This window comes from Hippocampus zosterae, chromosome 3, assembly GCF_025434085.1.
Source record: "Hippocampus zosterae strain Florida chromosome 3, ASM2543408v3, whole genome shotgun sequence".
Classification (NCBI taxonomy): Eukaryota; Metazoa; Chordata; class Actinopteri; order Syngnathiformes; family Syngnathidae; genus Hippocampus; species Hippocampus zosterae.
The window spans coordinates 28,393,828-28,412,049 of record NC_067453.1 but is presented as its reverse complement, the minus strand read 5'-3'; the positions used below and the strand labels follow the sequence as shown (position 1 = coordinate 28,412,049).

The 18,222-nt window shown below is 43.3% G+C and overlaps 1 protein-coding gene and 1 long non-coding RNA gene across 7 annotated transcripts in view; one reads left to right on the top strand and one right to left on the bottom strand.

Annotated features, from left to right (window-relative positions):
- The window catches only part of LOC127598387 (uncharacterized), a 182,553-nt gene that overhangs the window by 20,753 nt on the left and 143,578 nt on the right, over positions 1-18,222 (bottom strand). The gene's annotated exons all lie outside the window — the stretch shown is intronic.
- hipk3a (homeodomain interacting protein kinase 3a) overlaps positions 1-18,222 on the top strand; it is a 32,409-nt gene that overhangs the window by 4,760 nt on the left and 9,427 nt on the right. Inside the window, exons 2-12 of the mRNA XM_052061996.1 lie at positions 865-1,757; positions 2,789-2,980; positions 3,089-3,270; positions 9,967-10,090; positions 11,015-11,134; positions 12,562-12,648; positions 14,034-14,218; positions 15,036-15,204; positions 15,329-15,449; positions 16,250-16,344; positions 16,921-17,075. Coding sequence (XP_051917956.1) covers positions 867-1,757; positions 2,789-2,980; positions 3,089-3,270; positions 9,967-10,090; positions 11,015-11,134; positions 12,562-12,648; positions 14,034-14,218; positions 15,036-15,204; positions 15,329-15,449; positions 16,250-16,344; positions 16,921-17,075 — 2,321 coding nt within the window. The 5' untranslated portion in view covers positions 865-866. The remainder of the gene's footprint in view (positions 1-864; positions 1,758-2,788; positions 2,981-3,088; positions 3,271-9,966; positions 10,091-11,014; positions 11,135-12,561; positions 12,649-14,033; positions 14,219-15,035; positions 15,205-15,328; positions 15,450-16,249; positions 16,345-16,920; positions 17,076-18,222) is intronic.

Sequence of the window (18,222 nt, the reverse complement as noted above, 5' to 3'; positions counted from 1 at the left end):
GTACAGAAACACAATACTGAATTGTGTTCATTACTGGAAAAAATAAATAAATCAAGAAGTGTACCTTCAGTTTTGCCGGTGCGAGACGAGAGTTGCTCAACTTGGCATGACAAATCATGCAGATAGGATGCCGAGTCCCATCACGTTCTGCAATGCATGTGAATCAATGAAGTACATATTCGTCCGACCACTTAATTTTTTTTTACTCAACATAGTTAGCAGGTTCCAGCTCCGGCCTCCCTGTGTGGAGTTTGCATGTTCTCCCCGGGCCTGCGTGGGTTTTCTCCGGGTGCTCTGGTTTCCGCCCACATTCCAAAAAATATGGATGGCAGGCTGATTGAACACTCTAAATTGTCCCTAGGTGTGAGTGTGAGCGTGGATGGTTGTTCGTCTATGTGTGCCCTGCGATTGGCTGGCAACCGATTCAGGGTGTCCCCCGCCTACTGCCCGGAGACAGCTGGGATGGGCTCCAGCTCCCCCCGCGACCCTAGTGAGGATCAAGCGGTACGGAAGATGAATGAATGAATAGTTAGCAGGTATTAAAATATTCTAAAAATATCCCGAAATGTACTATAACTAATTGACATGGTGAGTCGGGTGTGTCTTAACCTCCACGGCAGAGGCTCCGTCGAACCCCTGAAACTGATCCACCGAACCCAGGTTAAGAACCACTGCACTAGGGTGTAGCCTTCCTCTGTCCCTAAGACAGCGTTTTTAAATGTTATTTATTAATTGGTCACAGGCCTTCTTCGCCTTTTTTATTTGTTTTCGCTTTATTTATTTTTTTTCGGAAGTGATTCTTTCCCAAAGTTGACTGATGGACTTAATGGGTTGACTGATTTTTGTTCGCTTCTCTCTTTTCAGGTATGGCCTCACAAGTCTTGATTCAGCCATCACACACGCACTCTGCTCAAAAAAGTGCCTTAGGAACCAATAACAGCAAACATACAGGGGAAGCCCACAGCAGTAATAACACCACCAGAGCCTTTCCCATACCGCCCCCACCTAAAACGTACGTGATTGGAGTAAACTACGGAATTGCTTACCCCAACAACGTATTCCCATCAACAGTTGATGACTTTGAGAGACTGCACTGGGCAACAGCAATTGAAGAAATTGAGGAGAGGAGACCTCGTCCGTTGGGATTGCGCACTGTGGAGAGGAGAGGAAAAGCCATCGCTGAGATCAAAGATCAGAGGTCTCATTGTCAGAACAAAGGACCACCGGAAAGGAGACGATCGGAAGAGGAAAGGGGCACAAACAAAGAAGGTTGGGGACATGTAAACCTTGACTCAGGTGTGACGCAGCGATGCAAACAGAAGAGAGGTGAAGTTGTAGAACTACGGCAGGATTACAACGGTGTTGGAACCATGCAGATAGTGGAGGAGGTATCTGATCTACCTTCCCTGCCTGCTTGTAGTACAATGTTGCAAGCAGGGAATCATGACGTCCCTAAAGTAGGCACGGTTGGGGAATCCGCTGGCATTGGTAATGAATCGAACGGGACAAAAATCAGGTCTAACGTCACTACTGAGGCGATGCCTACCACAAACAGATCGGGAACAGGGGACGGTGACTATCAATTAGTTCAGCATGAGGTTCTCTGCTCATCGAAACACAGCTACGAGGTGTTGGAGTTCCTTGGACGTGGCACCTTTGGTCAGGTGGTGAAGTGCTGGAAGAGGGGAACAAATGAAGTGGTGGCTGTCAAAATACTGAAAAACCACCCATCGTATGCACGCCAGGGACAAATTGAGGTGAGAATTCATCGCGTATTGCAATGTTCATTCATTCATTCATCTTCCGTACCGCTTGATCCTCACTAGGGTCGCGGGGGGGGGTGCTGGAGCCTATCCCAGCTGTCTTCGGGCAGTAGGCGGGGGACACCCTGAATCAGTTGCCAGCCAATCGCAGGGCACACATAGACGAACAACCATCCGCGCTCACACTCACACCTTGGGACAATTTAGAGTGTTCAATCAGCCTGTGTTTTGAAACACTTCTGATACTCAATTTGAATGAATATCAAGTTTTATAAAGGATCGTCGGAGATAGGCACTCAGAAATAACGACAAGACACTTCTGGCTACCAACAATAGGCACTTTATTGGTCCCACACAGAAATGATAACACAGTTCAAACAAGTTGTATGAAGCTAAAGAACTCTTACCGTGTGCCAGTAGGGTGGAGAGCCAACACCCTCAGCAGAGTGAGCTTCAATACGAGCTAGGCGTTCGTACGGTAACCCATAGCGGACTCTGCTGAGGAGCATCGCTCCCCTCCTTTTATAATCAAGTGGCATTGATCTCAATCAAGTTTTGACAATTCAAACAAAGCAGACTATGAAGTCGTCAAGGCAGGCTAAATAGTTTATCTCTGAAGTATTCAAAGCAGGCTCCAGAGTCCATCTCTAAAATTGCTTAGGCAAGCAAGTCACCAAGTCATGCAATCATCTCAAAGCAGTTTTTTTTCACTGAGAAGAAATACATTGATTAAAGAAAACATCACAAAATATCTTAATATACCAGCCTGCCATGCATATGTTTTTGGAATGTGGGAGGAAACCGGAGCACCCGGAGAAAACCCACGCAGGCCCGGGGAGAACATGCAAACTTCACACAGGGAGGCCGGAGCTGGAATCGAACCCGGTACCTCTGCACTGTGAAGCCGTCGTGCTAACCACTGGACTACCGGGCCGCCCTATTGCATTGTTATTTGGTTTATTATTTTAAGAGACGCGCGTGTCGTATGCGTTTTCAAATCTCTTCATATGCCATCGTGTTAACAGGTGGAGATCCTTGCTCGGTTGAGCAGTGAGAACGCAGATGAACACAACGTGGTGCGCGCTCTGGAGTGCTTTCAGCACCGGAGTCATACCTGTCTGGTGTTTGAGATGCTGGAACAAAACCTCTACGACTTCCTGAAGCAGAACAAGTTCAGCCCTCTGCCTCTCAAAATAATCAGGCCAATACTTCTGCAGGTAATGCTGACACTGTGAACTTTGACGCACAAGGCTAGTTGAAAAGAATCCTCACTATTAATCACAGCCTGTAATTCAAACTACAATTTGGTGTGTTGTTTTTTTTAGGTAGCAACAGCGTTAAAGAAACTGAAATCCTTGGGTTTGATTCATGCCGACCTGAAGCCCGAGAACATCATGCTGATAGACCCGTCCAGGCAGCCATACAGAGTTAAGGTTATCGACTTTGGCTCCGCCAGCCATGTCTCAAAGGCCGTCTGCTCGACCTACCTGCAGTCCAGATACTACAGGTGAGGCGCTCTGCACTTTGAGTCAAAGCTGTACATTTAACATCAGGTGTTAATGACATCGAGGGTATGGCACGGCGTTGAAAAATAGAGTTGATAGCCTTCCTTATTGTCTGGAACAGATCTCCCATCTGACCAGCACCAAAGCAACTCCAGACCCACAGATGGCGTCTTACAAATCTCAAACACCTCAACCTTTTGATTCGTCCATCCATAACACCTCGTCCTCGATCCAATGTCTGTATTTTTTTTTTTTTTTTTTGCCCAAATTAATCTTTCTCTTTTCTTGGTCAGTCTCGGATATGACCTTTTCTTTGCCCTCAAGGCCAGCATCCCGGCGTCGTCTCTTCAGTTTAGATGTTGACACTTGAGTTTTGTGGGTACCATTTAATGAAGCGGTCAATGAAGGACCTGTGAGACATGTATTTCTCAAACTAGAGAATCTAATGAAATTCTTGCTGAGTGGTGCAGCCCGCGGGGCCTCCCCACTTCTCTTTCTACTCTGGTTAGAGCCATTTTTGTGCTGTTCTCTTAACTCAGTCACTCCCAAAGACATATTTATACATCTTTTCACACTTCACGCATTCAACACCTGATACTTATTTTTTTTCACATTTTTTTCAAGACTTAAAAACGTCAAAGATGTTAAAGACGTAAAAAAAAAAGGGAGGGTGGGCTGTCTGCAACTAGCAGATACTGAATGAGTTTTAAGGAAGTAGAAGTAATCTTTAGTTTCTTGACAACATCTCGCATAGCTTTCATTTCTAAGAACAACAATAGGCTGTTGAGTCTCACATGAAAGTTCTTGTTTTCTGGCCATAGACCCCACAAATGTGATGCTCCAGATGGTCAAACTGCTCAAAGGAAGGTAGTTTTATAGCTTTTCTAAGGATCTAAACTCGTTTTGGTCATGTTAACATGAGTACACAAGGGTTTTCTCAAAGCCATTAGCCTTGTGACGCAATTAGCAAACACCTTGTACCTTGAGAACACTGGCGTGGTAGTTGCTGGAAATATGCCTCGATACACTTGCTGTGTGTGCACGCGTGTGTGTGTTCATAAAAGATATGTTAATAAAAGATATGTTAATAAGAGAGAAAACAACTGATACAGCTTGGCAACTTTCCATACATACCTTGAAGCTTAAACTCTACAGTCTCTCTCGCTCTCTCTCTCTCTCTCTCTCCTTCCCCTTGCTACTTGTTGATGTTTCTTTCCTTGCAAAGTTCTTTGCCATGTGCCTTGACAGAAATGTGTATATCACGTTATCCAAAGCACAGTGTTTGTGCTCCAACCACCATACAACAGGCATGCCATTCGATTCACTTTCGCTCTCTGCAACAAGTCGAAGCAAGTACGGCTCATGGATTTGGAGCATGTGAGCAATGGCTTCCATTTGTGTTCTGTATAGTTGTACTTGTTCACCAAGAGAAAAAAACATTCTCGTTCTCTTCAATCCCACACACTTCAGCCCATTATGTGGACTTGAAGTAACATGTTTAACCAAAATTTAAAATACAAAGTGTACTGTAAAAATCGGTGAAAGCCAGATTGTCACGTCGACGCCCTGCATGGAGCTTTTGTTGTTGCGTAACGTAGAGCTTTATGTGTCGCTTGTACTTGTTGAGTTTGTCTGGTTCTTTGTTTGCATTTGACATTGCGCAATGGCACAATTGCTCAGTGAAAAGGGGACAATTTTAGAGAGTGGGGAGTTAGTGATGGGGAGGTCATTTATAGGATGCCCGTCTGCCGAAGAATGTGGTGTTTGTGAACAACCCTTATTTGGATCCAAGAAAAACATTTAGACATTCCTGTGTGTGCCTGGGTGTGCTCATGTAATGTACCACTGTGTACCAGCTCCAAAGGTTGAATATTTCACGTAGGCTACACAATGAAGTAAAAACAAAATTTTGACCGCATCACATTCACAGAGCTGCCAACTTATCGAAAGTCACCTCCTAGACCATTTTTTAAAAAAATTTCCCAATGTTTTCATTCTGTCAAGAATGCCATGGGAGCGTTTTGATCAATCTAGCTATCTATCGTAATGCTTCAAAGAATAAATCAAATGACCCATTTTTAAGGACAATGCACATTGCACACGCATACACGTGTGCACATTTTTAAAATAAATGCAAGGACCCAAATATGTCAGTGCTTAAGTTCATTTTCATGCGAATACATTTTCATGGACCAAATTAAATAAGAAGGGCGGCCCGGTAGTCCAGTGGTTAGCACGTCGGCTTCACAGTGCAGAGGTACCGGGTTCGATTCCAGCTCCGGCCTCCCTGTGTGGAGTTTGCATGTTCTCCCCGGGCCTGCGTGGGTTTTCTCCGGGTGCTCCGGTTTCCTCCCACATTCCAAAAACATGCATAGCGGGCTGATTGAACACTCTAAAATTGTCCCTAGGTGTGAGTGTGAGCGTGGATGGTTGTTCGTCTCTGTGTGCCCTGTGATTGGCTGGCAACCAATTCAGGGTTGAGGAGACAATTGGAACTTAAAAAACAATCAAACAAACAAAGCTATTTAAAAAAAAAAGGCCATCTGTACTCATAGGAGCATGTTTTTATGGTGCCTAGCTTGGACATGTTTGCTCATTCTCCGACTCAGATTTCTGACACACCCACCATGCGCAACCTGCAAAATAGTGTGCTACAACCTAAAAGGTTCTGAGCAAACTTTTACCAGTGCTTTTATCCTTAATGCTCGCAGTATTACCCTCACTGTAACTACCAGACGAGACTGTATGTTCTCAGTTGAGCTCGAGCAATGTGTTGGTATCTTCATGGTTTGAAAGTGCGCAAATGATCCATTTTTTTTTTAGCCCCCCCCCCCACCATGTTCTGGTAAAAAATTCATCCGGTTGCACAGCATGAGTGCACATTTTAATGCTCCTACTAGTACATACGGTGCAGTCACTCTGATAAACATGTTTAAAAATGTCCAAAATGTGTGGGTATGTTTGTGTTATTGAAAGCATTGTAATTCAAATTTGTATGCTTTTTTTGGTTAATACAAATTTGGTTTGGTTAATACAAATGAGACTACAGTATTTCAAAAATGCCATTGCTTTTTAGCGACGGTTCAAGTTTTTGCCATGGTATCGTTTCCCTTTTTTGTCTTCTTTTAAAGATATACAAAACAAGTGACCTTTTAGTTTTGTGAGCTGCTGCTCATTGGAAAGAGTTGTGACAGCAAAATATTTTTCAAATATTTCTTCAGTCACAGTAAATCTTTATCACGGAATGCCAATTGCAACGATTACACGTCAGCAAATAGGACCATGCTTATACATTTTTTTTGTGAGATGTCTCAAATTAAGATTGTTGTTGCCATTGTAGCACGCCTGAATGTGACGGTATGATCATTTGGAGATTAGGTATGTAAAACCAGCTCACATATTGTAAGTGGAGCACCGAGCTATGTAAATAATTCAGCTCAGCAGATCATGTGGAAGGGAAGAATATCGTAGAATGCTCAGCAAGCTCCTCAGTGATCTCCTCTGAGTCATACTATGTTCAAATACTGTCGGTCCTTATTCCAATGTTTCAGCATGCATGCGATTTTGATCTTATGTCATGTGAAGAAGCCACGTGCGTTTCCCCTTGTACCCACATATTGCAAAAGGATTCGAGAATGAAAGTTGGTTCCACGCTTTTGACATCAATAATGGGATTGTGCAGCCAGTATGTGTTCAGGTTGCAGAAAGTTCAGTGCTTGCTCTGGGGTGGGATTTCACTGACGTACAAGGTGATCACCTTTCTCACAGCCACAGTTGCAGGGACACCAAACTGAAGATCATTTTCATGTTCTAGATTAGCTTCTTTGGGTATTCCGTTACTTGATGTGGTTAACAGACTCATGCATTGTGCTAGCGAGTCTCCATATGCACTTCTGGCAGAGTTTTTATTTGGCATCGGCAAGTTAGTTTTACTCATTAAACTTGGATTACCCATGTGCCCCAATCGTCTTATTTTGTAGCTTTTGGGACATGACAATGGACCAACACACATGAAATAAATATCATTGAACTTCATTTGGGAGCTGTGTACATGTTGTCCTAACGGTTGCTCTCTTGTTATGTGACTAGTTAGTTCTGGAACCATGCTTGCATGTGTTCATGCTGTGACACTATGTTTGTGCTTTATGATGAGCTTTTATGGCATGGGAACACTGAGGCCTCTTGGCTTTTATTACACTGTTGGGTAACTGGGGGAAAGGATGTGCTTGTTTCCTTTCTCAATTTTTTTTATTTTTTTTTAATATCAGCAGGTACACTCATTGTGGTCATGTAGATGGAGAAGTTGGAATTGGAACCCATTCTTTGTGAAAACGAATCTGAAACAGTTTAGAGCAGGCATGTCCAAAGTCCGACCCGCGGGCCAAATCCGACCCGCGGTCGAATTTCATCCGGCCCTCGGCCCGTTGCATTGACTGAGGTCTCGTAGACTGGTGAGTGATGTTTCGTAGAGTACTGCTTCCCTCTAGTGGCTAAATGAGTAATAGCATTTAGACACTAGAGGGCATCACTCACGAGTTAACAAGACATCACTCCGTGTTTATATTGACTGATATGTCATATTTCAAATGATCCTTGCAGTTGTGGATATGTGTATTGCTTGTTCATTTCCCTGTTGTTCGAGTCAAAGTTTTTGTGACTATTGAAAAGTCATGGTGATACATTTTATGTTTCAAATCAATCAATTTGCACTCAGGAGACTTCTGTTTAAGAAAAAGTCAAGTGAATAAGCAGTTGCATGTGATATACCCGTTTCAAATGAACCAAAAGAAATTCTTAAGATTGTTGAAATTAAAATAAAAATGGAAATGTGAAACGGACTGGCTTACTAAAATTTGCTGAACAATATTGTTGTTCAATGTAAAGAATGTCAGCCAAAGTCGGCCCCCCGACATTTTACCACATAAAATCTGGCCCCCTTGGCAAAAAGTTTGGACACCCCTGGTTTAAAGGGTTCATGTTGGTAACAGCTTTCAAATACCCACGTAGTGCCACGTTGACTCGGTGCTTGTCACAAGAAAAAAAAAGTTTGTAATTGTCTCTTAACATGCCACAAAGGGGCGGCAAAGCAATTACAACAAAGTAGATAGTTAAATATCAATACCATACATCTAGAATGGACACAATCATGAACCCATTCGACATGAACAACTATGTTCATTAGTTGAAGTGTTCCACACAAACCACCCTTACATGATACAGTCAATATTAGCCTAAACAACATGCTGAACAAACTAACATGACTTCACGCATGACAGTAGGCGTATGAGGATGGATGGATTTCACCTTACAACAACAGCACAAGAATGATAAAAGATGAGACCAAAGTTCTACATTTCCTTCTTAGGCCTTCGCAAAAACAGTGACTGAATGTTTTAGGTAAATGTGCTCTGGGTGAGTTTTTCAGTGAATACTCAGGGATGGGTTGCATTCCAGAAATCTACAAACATGTCTCTCTGATTTCTTAACAAACACATTTAAATCGTGCAAAGAAAGTTCGCAAAACTCAGATGCCATCTGTGTATGTGGGGTAATTGTTTATCGAGCAGAGTATAGGACTATAACAAAAAGGAAAAACCGATGTTTGAGAAATCATCTTCAATGAGATTCTTCCTCATTATCAGAACACAAAACAATGCACGTTGTTTTGTATTGAGTGAACAAAAACGGCGTCATTGTTGCATACATAATCGAGCTTCTTCCTGTTATGGAGTTGACAGGAAACGGCTGTTATTCCCTCTTCCTGGGCAAATAGGCCAGAAAAAAAAATAATGGTGCTGTAAACGGGACATACATTCAAATAGACACCTATTTGAATCTTGACACACACATGATGGTAAGCAGTGGCCCTATTTATGATCATACTCCTTTTATTATAGTCTTTGGTCCAGTTGTTGCTTGGTAACTGTCATTTCCTCCTGTGATCGTCACAGCAGTGGCTGCTATTTGTAGCACTATTACTACAACTGGCTCATACTACTGTTAGAGGTGTACAAGTGTTTACTAGTCTTGCTTGAATTGAGAAATTGAGCCACGCTATCTTCTTGTGCAGGGGCACTTTGTCTGTGCAGCCTGTCAAATTTATCGGATGCAGTCGAAAACGACCCCCCCGGGAAAATAATTGCGAACCCCTGCGTTACATAGTTCTAGGCATGACAAAAACTACAGCAGCACCATATACCCATCGAAGCGAATTGTTCCACTTTTTCATCTTCCGAACCGCTTTATCCTCACTAGGGTCGCAGGGGGAATTTTTTCCACTTGAAAATGTAATTGTGTCATATCCCATATGTCGAGCTATGTATTGAATTGTCTTTCATTTGGGAGATACCCAGTTACACACCCCTTTGGCAAAGGTTTTCTCAGATCATTTGCACCATATTGACTCCCTGTCAGCCTCAGCATTTGCACCTTTTCTCCCCATTCACTAGCATTATTGAAATATCAAAAAAATGATTGTAAAGCATTTACATCTGCACCGCGAGACACCTCTGAATCTATTTTTCCCCTGCATGAGAAGTTGCTCTATCTCGTTCGCCTAAAAGTAGACCATTAATCAAGTGTTGCCAAGCAAACATCTTTGACAGGTCCTGTCACATGATCTCTTGTGAGTCCCTCTCCTAAATTTGTTGTGAGCAGCTACAAGAGCTAACCTGGTAATGACCTAATTTCTTTTTCAGAGCTCCAGAGATTATTTTGGGCCTGCCATTTTCTGAAGCGATTGATATGTGGTCATTGGGATGCGTTATAGCAGAGCTCTTCCTGGGCTGGCCCCTCTACCCCGGTGCTTTGGAATATGATCAGGTAATATTCTTCTCGAACACATTCACAATATTTATTTTCTGCAATTATGTTGTGGTTAAGAAGTTCCGAACTATGAAACGCGCCTGATTAAAAGCTGCAATAGCTACATTTAGCCCTAAAAACAAAATTTTTACTTGGTTTGTTTTGGATGCTTAGCCAGGGGAAATTGGCAAAGAAAGCTACACAGCGACGGATTTTTTTCAAAAAATTACTTCAAACACAGGTAGATGCTACGCCCCACCCACAAACAATGCTGAACTCATCTAGTTACACAGTGACGTCCCAGAACCTTTCTCAGTCACTCTTGTTGTCACATGAAAAATAACAAAAGCAAAAGTTGAGCAGTCACCTTGTTCACAAAATGTTTAAGCAGGAGTCAAAGTTGTCCATGCCAGGACTTGCTTTCACTTGCATGCTGAGCCCCCCAAAGTTTGGTGCCCAATGCCACGGCTGAGTGCTTGCCACTCGACACTGCAAAATATAAACTGTCCAAAAAAATAAAGGAAACACCTGGAGTTACATTTTGCTCTTTAAGGGTCGTGTTTTATAAACAATAGCTGGTTCATCAGCTAGTTCCTGCGGAAGGCTGGTAAGGTGGGCCTTCGGCCCACAAAAGTGTTGTTGCTTGGTTCAACTTTTTGTTCATCTTCATTGCTTATCGCGAAAATAAAGAGATGTTTAGCTCTACTAAATAACTAACAATTTCATTGCAATGCTTGTGGGTAGACAACATTTTTTCGCTAAGATGCCCGCGCGATCGTAGTGAGCCACTGCCTGAGCGGCGCAGTGGCGGCGCGCAGCGGCGCGCAGCGGCGCGGTGAAGTAGGTACGTTTTGAAAAGGGACAGACGGAAGGACAGACCGCGTGCGGGATGACGCGCAATATATATATATAGATGTTTATTTTCTGTCTTGATTTGCTCAGATTCGCTACATCTCCCAGACCCAAGGCCTACCTCCGGAGCACCTGCTCAAAAAGGGCACCAAGACCTCCCGTTTCTTCTGTAAAGAGTCAGAATCTCCTTACCCCTCCTGGAGACTTAAGGTACATGCACACGAACGAAAATAGGCATAAATCCATCTTGTATCTTGTCCTCGTAGAGTCCTCGGTTTTAATCAAACTGAACTTGTGCCTTCAAATGCCACTTTTCCATTACCCCCCCCCCCCCCCCCCAAAAAAAACCCCACCCTGTTTCGCCCCTGTGTGGTCACTTTTTCGAGGCCATGCAGCGACAATGAAAAGGCTCCATTAAACCTTTTCCAAGGTGGTTGTAGGACACTGGTTGAGGGGGGCGGGGGGGGGTTAATGGCCTGGCTTTCTTTACTCGATGCAGCCAGAAACTCCACTGCACACCCCCATTTTAAGGAAGTAAGACCGCTGGTTACTGCCAATTCATAAAAATACAATACGTATACAGTACACATACCCTCCGTGATTATTGGCACCCCTGGTTAAGATGTCAAGAGCCTTAAAACAAATGACATTTTTATTGCAGAAGTATACTGAAAATTCATTCATTCATCTTCCGAGCCGCTTGATCCTCACTAGGGTCGCGGGGGGTGCTGGAGCCCATCCCAGCTGTCTCCGGGCAGTAGGCGGGGGACACCCTGAATCGGTTGCCAGCCAATCGCGGGGCACACAGAGACGAACAACCATTCGCACTCACACTCACACCTAGGGACAATTTAGAGTGTTCAATCAGCCTGCCGTGCATATTTTTGGAATGTGGGAGGAAACCGGAGCACCCGGAGAAAACCCACGCATACTGAAAATTGTAGACATGATTCACCAGACACAGAATCGTTCTCATCCAATGGCCATCTCAGTCCCCAGATCTCAACCCCGATGAAAACCTGTGGAATCAGCTAAAGAGGAGAGTGCAAAGGAGGGAACCCAGGTCATCGGATGATTGAGATTGAGATCTTTCTTTATTCTTGTTAAACACAGAAAAAGCCACACCCATTTCTAATAGACCCACACGTTTCTCTTGATGGCCACCTCACATTTAACGATGTCAACAAAAAGGAACACACAGGTTGTGACAGAAAGAGGATGGTTTTTACAATACACCCAAGAATCGGGGTATATTGAAACATCCGAGTTGCTTTCATTCACCTGAATTGACTCGTTCAAGTTAACGGACCTGGCGGCGTGTGCACAACCATGATTGCAGATGCAACAAAATCGAGCTGATGAAAATAAACCTTTCCACCGGAAATACGTCCTGAGCCGCTATGCATTGCTTGGCTGTTTGGGTCAATGGCATGGCTCAACCTCAAAACGGAACAGAAAAATATTACATGTAAGAATCAAAAGATGTCTGCAAATTATACTTTGGGGCACCCTGTATATTTTAATATCAGAAAGAAAACGCATCTGAATCACAAAACCCGACTAATACCTAAGATTTTATCTCTATGAATTTTCGATTTTATTTTTATTTGCCTGTTTTTTTTTTTTTTTCTCTCCAGACAACAGAAGAGCATGAGAAAGAGACAGGACTGAAATCCAAAGAAGCCAGAAAATACATCTTCAGCTGTCTGGACGACATTGCACACGTAAGTTTTAAAAGACAAGTCCACGTGTTCGTAAGGGAATTGGGTAAGGTTGGAGCCTAAATAGTGATTCAATATTCCTCCGTCAAAACAGCCAACATTTAGTGCTCGGCAATAATTCTATGTCAACATGTATCACGCTAGACACGTCATCAATAGCAGTATAAAAATGCCTGTATGTCAAGGTCATCTTTATTGTCAAATATGCTCTATGTACAGTACAACATACAGCACAGATGAAATTCTCGCAGTGGCGTACACCTGGCAACCTGTTATGCGATGCGAGCACTCCAAGAGGGCATTATTAGTTCACTACACTTGTATTGTATGAACATTGAATGAAGGTTAACGTAACGGTCAACAATACCGTTTTGGGCTAGCCGCTTCCGCAAGTAAGCGTTGATGATTGCACTGGTGCAGGTGCATCTTTGCATTTTACACTGCAATACAATGGACACACAAACGGTCAGGCTTTTTTTTAATCTTAAATAAAATATAAATAATTATCAACATTGGCTAATATGAAATACTTACATTGTGAAACAACAACACAACCTCCTAAGACCAGTTTTACTTTTTCACAATGGCGTTGACCTCTTATTAAAGGTTAAATATACAGTATGTCACAAGAAAGTGATCTAAATTCTACAAACGGCGATCCCTCGCGATATGGTGCTTCATTTATCGCGGCTTCACTACGTCACTTTTTTTTTCTTTTTAGAAAGTACTATATTCCGAAAGAAATGCTGAATGACTCGGAGGTTTTGTACATGACTGTACGCATGGCGCCACGCCGACCCATGACACCATGATTGGATTAACCCCGTGAGCTGATTGGCTACGCATCTTCGCCGTCCCGCCCAGCACCTTCCCTTGTGTGTCGGCCAGCTGTTGACTCTGATTGTTCGCCTGCCTCTCTCTGGCGTACTCTTTTCTGTTGTTTGCTACATGCGCCGGAGGGACGGAGGGCGAGGAGAGAGGTGATTGGGCATGACCAAAAAAACTCCTCGACTCCTCCTCATCAATACCGATTAATTGTCTGATCATAAACTGTGCGGGAATAGCTGACCAGGAGCTAGCCGGAGGCTAACGGCGGCGACACCGTCAGAACGTAAAGTTAGAGGAACGCAAGTCTCTTTGTCTCTCTCAGTAGGCAATGCTGATTAATCTTCATTACTGTATAAGGTTTTATAACTGAAGAATAATTAAATAATGTTCAGATCCTTACTTGGAGTAGGTAATAAAACATATCTTATTGATTATTAATCAACATGAAATATAGGTACTGGTATTATGATATACTTTTCAGCCATATTGCACTGTATTTTCAGTCCAGTGATTGTAAAACCAATTTTTACTTGAACGTTTCCCCATATTTCTCCTTTCAGGTGAACTTGGTGTTGAGTCCTGACAGCAGCGACACACAGGCAGAGAAAGCCGACAGGAAAGAGTTTGTGTCCCTGCTGAAGCGCATGCTGCTGATAGATGCAGAGGACAGAACTGTTCCCTCCAATGTCCTCACTCACCCTTTCCTCACCATGACTCATCTGCTGGACCACCCACATAGTCACCAGTAAGCTGACTTTCCGACAGTGTCGTTGTTTTTCTTCCGAGTCCTCCGGTTTCCTCCCACATTCCAAGCACATGCATGGCAGGCTGATTGAACACTCTAAATTGTCCCTAGATGTGAGTGTGAGCGCGAATGGTTGTTCGTTTCTGTGTGTGCCCTGCGATTGGCTGGCAACCGATTCAGGGTGTGCCCCGCCTCCTGCCCGAAGACAGCTGGGATAGGCTCCAGCACCCCCCGCGACCCTAGTTAGGATACAGCGGTTCGGAAAATGAGAGAAGGAAAAAGGGTTCGCCCAATCATTTGGCCATTCATGAAACACAATATTTTCAATACGTTGAGCCTGAAACGGTGCCTTCGTCTTGTTTTATTTGAAAACCACACTATTGTTTGTGCCAAAAAGCAGGAACATTTTGTCTCCTAATTGAAGAAAATTACAATCAAAGAAACTGGGAGATGCTTCAACGTGCAAAAAATATTCAAATTAACAAAGGATTTCATCATGGTGAAAAAGAAAAGTAGAAACACATTCCACCTGAAGAAGCGATTCATGGGGAACATCGAAAAAGAAGAATGCTAAAAATATCAATTGGCCAGTTCAGTTACAAATAAAGTAGTCTTAGGTGTATCAGATTTAGATTTAAAACACATAATTGACATTTTATCCCTTATTTCATACTCGCCTTTTGAATGTGAAACCCAAATGAATAAAATGTAGACAAATTACCCTCATCAGTACAGTTGGGATGTGGCGGGGGGGGGGGGGGCGGGTAGTGTAGATGAGCCGCTTCATCTAACTACTACTCTGCTCTCTTTTCTTCAGTGTGCAGTCATCTTTTCGCATCATGGATATGTGCAATGGCTGTCCAAACAGTACAGTTTTTGATGCGCTGAACCAGAACACCGTTCATTTTACCAGACCACCTGTTGGTTCCACTTCTACTTCTTCGGGCCTCCAGCTGGGCTACAACAACATACCAGTTCACACTCAGGTGATTTTTTTTTTTTTTTGTGTGTGCAATATGTCTGTTGTATCTGGCATAATTTCTTTCGGCCACCAAAATACACACCACCAACACCAGTTGACTCTATTCTCTTTTGCTGGTGGCAATGCAGCCTATTATGCAATCAGGTCATTCAGTGTTGCATCCTGGGCTTGCTCTAACAACAAGAAATGGTCAATTTGGATGCAGCGACGCCTTCCCACCCATTCTTCTTTGTCCACCCAACATTCAAGGTATGGAGATCGTCGCGATGAAACTGAAGGAAAAATCTCATTATTACATCTTGATGTGAACAGAATTATCATTGTAATGATTTTTTTCTCACTATGCACGATTGCTCAACAAAGTTAACACCCCCAAAATGTATCCGGACGCACAAGTAATATATTGCAAGATGCTTTTGAACACCAAAAGTACAAAAGAAGCAACCACCGGGGCCCTTTTTGTACGCTGCTTTTGTTCAAGACAATTCGAAGCATACCAATATAAGTCCCAACAAACTACGTGGCCTCATTCTTTTTTTCTTTTTTGCTACAAGACTGTGAGCTAGACTGTTTCCTGTACAGACGAGCAAGTGACCCACGTAAAGCAGCACAAATAAACAAATGGAGCAAAGTTTTTTAAAAATCATTTCTAATTCCAGTATCTGGATGACTCAACAGGCTACAGCACAGCAACAAATAGCAGAGTTCACTTGACGAGCACATCTTGAGCACGATTGCTTGTTTAGTCAAAAAAGGATGCTTACATCATTCATCTGTCATGACTTTTTTAGCATGAGGGGAGCCAATGCTAATCTCGCTGTATCCTGTTAGCTGCCAATTCTCTCATATTATTTTTGTGCAATTGCCCGCACACCTCACAGAATATAATTAGGAACCGGCTACAGGGGCAATTAAGACAAAGTGATCCTTTATTCTGTGCTAAACATTTATCGAGAAATTGTTTGATTCGTAGTAGATCATTTAGAAATAAAAATGTAATTTTACTGCGATTGATTTTTTTCCTTCTTCTTCTTATGGCTCTTTTAAAGGTAACCTTAACCAAGCAGTTAGGTACTCAGTTCCCATGGTACCTCAGGCGCCTCCTCTTCAGGCCCTCCAAGTGAGGCCTAGTGTAATAACACAGGTGAGACATACAATAACTTCTCTCCTATACATAATATATACATTCTAACAGTTTATTGCTGGTGTTTTTTTTTTTTGAGGGGGCAAAGGGGATGAGTCACCTACCCCAACATCAAGCATGTTTATGGTTGCTGTATTAGATATCATTCATTCATTCATTCATTCATCTTCCGAACCGCTTAATCCTCACTAGGGTCGCGGGGGGTGCTGGAGCCTATCCCAGTTGTCTCCGGGCAGTAGGCGGGGGACACCCTGAATCGGTTGCCAGCCAATCACAGGGCACACATAGACGAACAACCATCCACGCTCACACTCACACCTAGGGACAATTTAGAGCGTCCAATCAGTCTGCCACGCATGTTTTTGCAATGTGGGAGGAAACCGGAGCACCCGGAGAAAACCCACGCAGGCCCGGGGAGAACATGCAAACTCCACACAGGGAGGCCGGAGCTGGAATCGAACCCGGTACCACAGCACTGTGAAGCCGACGTGCTAACCACTGGACTACCGGGCCGCCCTAGATATCATACATCAGATGTCTAATGCAATTACCGAGAATTTCTCTCTTGTCTTGCAGCCAGCCTGGTCTAATCGGGGTCAGCAGCTCCTGGTACCAGCAGCCTGGCCACAGATGACTGCAGTCGGTGTGCCCCCGACTCACCCCGTCCCACCACCCACGTCTTCCCTAACCAATGACAGCACACTTTGCACCCCAAGAATCAGCGAGTGGGGGTGAGTTGCAAGTTTGAACATACCCCGTTTACATTTTCACCCCTCTTCACATTTCAACTTACCTATTTTATGTAATTCGTTTTCCATTTGCTGAATTTGCTTCCAACCAACATCTTTAGAAGGTAAATTTTATTGTAACGACGAGATTTTTCCCACAAAATCGTGAAAAGGCCTTCGTTACGACAAACCACAGGAAGCTAACTGCCGCCGCAACCTTGCTCATAAACAAAATGTACGGGGCCGGATTCCCCTCTGTTTTGAACTAGTTTTGGGCTTTGCTTGCCAAATAATTCCGATTTATGTGTTTATTTTTTTCCGTGTATCCACTGGTAGGAAGTAGAGGTAAGATCGGGACAAATAAAAATCAAGCCCGACTCGACCCAGCCCGTGGGTATTAAAGCCCGGCCAATTAACTTGATTTGCAGGCCCCGAGTCCGAAGCAAACCCGAAATTTCATATTTTTTTTTGTGAGGACTCGGGATGAGAAAGGGTCTTTTGTTACAAAATGTAAGTTAACAAGACTGTACAAACATTTACATCTTTTGTATTTCTGTTTATGCAGAGGGTACATCAACCGACAATTTTCAATCATCGACAGATTTTTTTTTTTAAGGGTTGACGGAAAAATTTAAGGCCATCCGTCATTTTGACGGGTTGAAAATTGGGCCATTAACCACAGCAGCAGTACGTCATTAAGAATCTTTTGCGGCACTTTAAGAGAGATAAGCAGAGAGACAAAGAAGAACAATGACGGTTGAATACTCGACAGAGACATGAAGGAGTTCTTTGAAATGTCATTGCAAGCGTTTAGTACAGTGCGTGTTGTGATGAGGCGACTTCTGTTTTTTTTTTTTTTTTGTTTTTTGAGAACCACGGTTCATGGCCAAACTATTCACGGCCTCGAAACGCCTCAGCGCACTGTGACGCTTGGGTAGCAAAATCAAAGTGATATTTATTTTTTAAAAAGTCAGCAGAGAGAAGCCCCGCCCAACCCAACCCGAAGCAATGATTGACATTTTAGGCCGGGTCGGGCTCGGGTTTGGGCTTGAGATCTTACCTCGAGTAGGAAGGAACACGGTGTAAATTCTCAATAACTCTCCGAATTGTGTTTATGAAAGTTCTGACATCATTCTTTTACAAACAATAT